We start from the raw sequence: 4,949 nt of genomic DNA on the forward strand, positions 1-4,949 counted from the left end.
AGGTCTGATACGTATATATAATTTAAAATTTTATATTCTATTAATTAGATTGTTAAAAAGAAAAATAAATGGAATGAGATAACTGTTAGAGATTCTTTTAATAATTATACAATTATATGAAATATACTTAATTTTAGATATAGTTGAGAGATTATGGGGAAGGAGAATGTGATACCTCACATTGTTGAACTTTCTTTTAAAAGAAAGAAAAAGAGAGAAAACAAAAGAAATTATGGTGCAAGAATCATACCTTGATGACATGCAATCAATCTACAAAACAAATAAGGAGTAATCATAAGACAACTGTCATGAATCAGATGGAATTTAGTTTAATTCATCTTAATTGAAAATAAAATGGGAAAGTGGGGCCCATGTAAATACACCAATATGGGAGGGCATTTTGGTCATTCAACGTGATCCTCTGGCTCCCCTTAACTGTCTCAAACTCGTCGTTCATCATATTTTCATACAGAGTGTGTGTATATATAAATACATACAAAGTGTGTAGAGTCCAAATCTAAATCTGGGAACTACCATTTTCCATCTCTTCTCTGTCTGAAGAATTTCTCTTTCTTGCCTTCGTCTTTTCTCCTTCTACGCCTCACGGTCTCTAATTCGTAAGTTGTTTTTCTCATTTCCTCTGTTTTCCCCTGTTTCTCTCTCTATTTCTGTATCATCTGGGTGCCGCGGGTCCCATTTGCTGTTTCTGAATTTTACTGCTTAAAGATTTGAAATTTGGTCTAATGGGCGATTTTTGTGATCTGGGTGATGTTCTTTTGGTTGGATCTGTGATGATTATGAGGGTATTGTTGTTTGGTGGTTCTGATGGGTCTTGATCCACGTGATCGTTTCGGTTTAATCTTGTGAAATGATCAGATCTGTGCTGCATTTGCTTTTCTGAAGCAAGGGTAATTGGTTTTGTGAAAATTTCATTGCATCTCGTACTGTTAGTTTGGAATCTGAGTTATGTTTTTTTTTTAATCTCTTGTTTTAACATTGTTTATTTGTTTATTAGTTTATCTGCCTTTGTATTTATTACTAAGGGAGAGTGGGAGTTTAACTTTTTCCTTGTTTGTTTTTTCCTGAAAGTCGGTTGCAGAATTATTATATATAACAATAACAATTCCCTTGCCCGTTTTGTTTTTGTATTTTTACATCTTAACGAACTGGATCAAGAAAATATGTTCCCATATTCCCTTGGCTGTTTTGTTTTACTCTTTCCATTGGACTTGTTGTGTGAACTTTGCTGCTATACACTCTGGATCATCTCTTTTATCATCAGATAGACACTATCCTCGTGGTTTATTCAACCCTGCACACAGGGCAGGGAGGTTTCAAACTATCACCTCCTGCAATGCTGAACATTACCTTAACTTGTGCCGTAGTTGGTTGATTTTCTCATATTACTCTCTTAAAAGTTTGTGCAGAAGTGGCTTATCTTTAATGGGGCTGTCTGACTTAACTTGTGTAAAACTGGGGTTCTAATTCCAAATCAAATTTGGAGTTTTACGTTAGTAGTATGCAATCCCATTTCATGGGACTCTTTATCATACATATTACTACAGCGAAACTCCAATTCTAATGGGATAACACTAGAAAAAACAGAACCTATGGTACTGTATGAAGGTTTTCCCCATTTGTACTTGGAATAAAAAATATATTTTGGTTTTACTTTGTTTATTTTTTGGTGATTGTGATTCTGATATGTATATTGTGATTTTCCCTTATTTTTATTGTAGAAGTTGGTTGACATGGCTACGCACACACCAAAAAATATCCTCATTACTGGAGCTGCTGGATTCATTGCATCTCATGTTGCCAACCGGCTTATCCGGAATTATCCCCAGTACAAAATTGTTGTTCTTGACAAGCTTGATTATTGTTCAAATCTGAAGAACCTCATTCCTTCAAAATCATCTCCCAACTTCAAGTTTGTGAAGGGAGATATTGGAAGTGCTGATCTTGTCAACTACCTACTCATTACCGAGTCCATTGACACAATAATGCACTTTGCTGCTCAAACTCATGTTGACAACTCATTTGGCAACAGCTTTGAGTTCACCAAGAACAACATATATGGAACTCATGTCCTTTTAGAAGCCTGCAAGGTAACTGGTCAGATCAAGAGGTTCATCCATGTGAGCACTGATGAGGTCTATGGAGAGACAGATGAGGATGCTATTGTTGGAAACCACGAGGCTTCTCAGTTACTTCCCACGAATCCTTACTCTGCAACAAAAGCTGGGGCAGAAATGCTTGTCATGGCATATGGCAGGTCATATGGTTTACCTGTGATCACAACACGTGGGAACAATGTTTATGGGCCCAATCAGTTTCCTGAGAAGTTAATTCCAAAGTTCATTCTCCTGGCTATGCAAGGCAAGCCTCTTCCAATCCATGGGGATGGTTCTAATGTAAGGAGTTACTTATATTGTGAAGATGTTGCAGAGGCTTTTGAACTTATCCTTCACAAGGGAGAGGTTGGGCATGTTTACAATATTGGTACTAAGAAGGAGAGGAGAGTTATTGATGTTGCCAAAGATATATGCAGGCTTTTTAAGATGGACTCAGAAGCTAGTATAAAATTTGTGGAGAACAGACCATTTAATGATCAGAGATACTTTCTTGATGATGAAAAGCTGAAGGTCTTGGGTTGGTCTGAGAGGACCACTTGGGACGAGGGCTTGAAGAAAACCATGGACTGGTATATCAACAATCCTGGTTGGTGGGGTGATGTCAGTGGTGCATTGCTTCCTCATCCAAGGATGCTGATGATGCCCGGTGGATTGGAGAGACATTTTGATGGATCTGAAGAAGAAATACATGCATCATATGTCTCAACTAATACTCGAATGGTGGTTCCAACATCCAAGAATGTTACCTCTTCTCAGAAGCATCCTCTCAAGTTCTTGCTTTATGGAAGAACAGGTTGGATTGGGGGTTTGCTTGGGAAATTGTGTGAAAAGCAAGAGATTCCCTATGAATATGGAAGAGGGCGCCTAGAGGATCGTTCATCACTTGTGGCTGATATTCAGAATGTGAAGCCTACACACATTTTTAATGCTGCAGGAGTGACTGGCAGACCCAATGTTGATTGGTGTGAATCCCACAAAACAGAAACCATTCGCACCAACGTTGCTGGGACTTTAACATTGGCTGATGTCTGCAGAGAGCATGGTATCTTGATGATAAATTATGCTACTGGGTGCATATTTGAGTACGATGAAGCTCATCCACAGGGTTCTGGCATTGGCTTTAAGGAGGAAGACAAACCCAATTTCATTGGTTCTTTCTATTCCAAAACTAAGGCTATGGTAAGGTCACTTACATGTTATTGCCTTATTCCCTTTCTATTATTCTTACAATTATATCATATAATTTGGATGTGAATGTTAATCAGGTTGAAGAGCTCTTGAGAGAATATGACAATGTGTGCACCCTCAGAGTTCGCATGCCAATTTCATCTGACTTGAGTAATCCACGTAACTTCATCACCAAGATTTCTCGTTATAACAAAGTCGTGAACATTCCAAACAGCATGACCATTTTGGATGAACTTCTGCCTATTTCGATTGAGATGGCGAAGCGAAACTTGAGGGGCATCTGGAACTTCACAAATCCTGGGGCAGTGAGCCACAATGAGATTCTTGAGATGTACAGGGATTACATTGATCCAAGCTTCAAGTGGGTTAACTTCAACCTTGAAGAGCAAGCCAAGGTGATCGTAGCTCCACGGAGCAACAATGAGATGGATGGAGCCAAATTGAAGAAAGAGTTCCCTGAGCTTCTTTCCATCAAGGATTCACTGATCAAGTATGTCTTTGAGCCAAACAAGAAAACTGCTTAAAAACATTTTAAGCAGTTTCATGTTTTAGACATCACAGGTTATGCATTTTTGTGGCGGGCTACATAGATCACTCATTATTTCATTGTTATGTCATTGGGTTTCGATAAGAACCATACCGCAAAACTTGCCGATGTAGTTCTTGTTGTCTTAGCTATAATTGGTTCCAATTTCAGCATAGTTGCATCATGTTACTTTGTTTAGAAGGTGGCAAGTATTATAATTGGGCCAGATGTGGTTTCTAAGTTAACACTTATGCTGCTTTATTATAGTTTGTAGAGTCTCTTCAAGAGCAGCTTTTTAGATAATAGTGGTTTTGGTACCTAAAAGGCTTATTCGTGCATCTTTTCCATTGGAAGACATGTATTCTTTTATTGCTCATATATTATATCGTTTTTCTGAGGTATGCAGTTATGTTTGTATTGCATTTGCATTGTATATTATGCAGTGCAATGGATGCTTCTGAGGTATTCATTTATTTTCCTACGGTTAAGACATGGAAAATAATACTAAGTATTTTGTTTACATGGTATGAAAATATTTGGAATTGGGATGAACCAAAGTAAAATTTACATGGTTTTGGAAATTAAATTAGACTTACTTTCCAAAAAGAATAAGTCGTGAGATTTTCCTTAATGTAATAAAGGTCAATCTAGTTGAATTCCCAAAAAAATATATTAATTGAATTTTTTTATTTAATATTATTTTTTTACAAATTAAGAAGGGAGAAATTGAAATTGAAACAAGAATGCAAAGGGAAAGATAAAAATTTAATGTAGTGAAGAAGATTATAAACACACATAAAAATTTAATGTAGTGAAGAAGATTATAAACATGCAAAATTTAATTATAATAGATTGTTTAATATGTGATCGCAAAGCAGACTCTCTAATGTAGTTTATCTAGAATGAATTATGTAAAAAATGAATTTGGCATGCAATTTCTAATGTAGTTTATCTAGAATGAATTAGGTAAAAAATGAATTTGGCATATGTAGAATGAATTATGTAAAAAATGAATTTGGCTTGCAATTGTGAATTTGGTCGATTAACATTACTTACGCGATATGACTTTCACTTAATTATTAAACAATTTGAGATCAATC

The 4,949-nt window shown here is 36.3% G+C and overlaps 1 protein-coding gene across 2 annotated transcripts; it reads left to right on the forward strand.

The window, feature by feature from the left end:
• The first annotated feature begins 312 nt into the window (after positions 1 to 312).
• On the forward strand, positions 313 to 4,250 carry RHM1 (rhamnose biosynthesis 1). 2 transcript variants are annotated; one of them, XM_068643607.2, is made up of 3 exons: positions 313 to 617; positions 1,740 to 3,314; positions 3,401 to 4,250. In XM_068643607.2, exons 2-3 carry the CDS (start codon positions 1,752 to 1,754, stop codon positions 3,845 to 3,847), a joined length of 2,010 nt encoding a protein of 669 aa, XP_068499708.1. In that variant the 5' UTR covers positions 313 to 617; positions 1,740 to 1,751; the 3' UTR covers positions 3,848 to 4,250. The 2 variants fall into 2 exon arrangements, with proteins under 2 accessions (XP_068499708.1, XP_068499709.1); XM_068643608.2 differs by having other exon boundaries at positions 461 to 617; positions 1,743 to 3,314.
• Positions 4,251 to 4,949: the final 699 nt, after the last annotated feature.

Source organism: Phaseolus vulgaris, chromosome 5 (assembly GCF_051622355.1).
Source record: "Phaseolus vulgaris cultivar YP4 chromosome 5, ASM5162235v1, whole genome shotgun sequence".
NCBI lineage: Eukaryota > Viridiplantae > Streptophyta > Magnoliopsida > Fabales > Fabaceae > Phaseolus > Phaseolus vulgaris.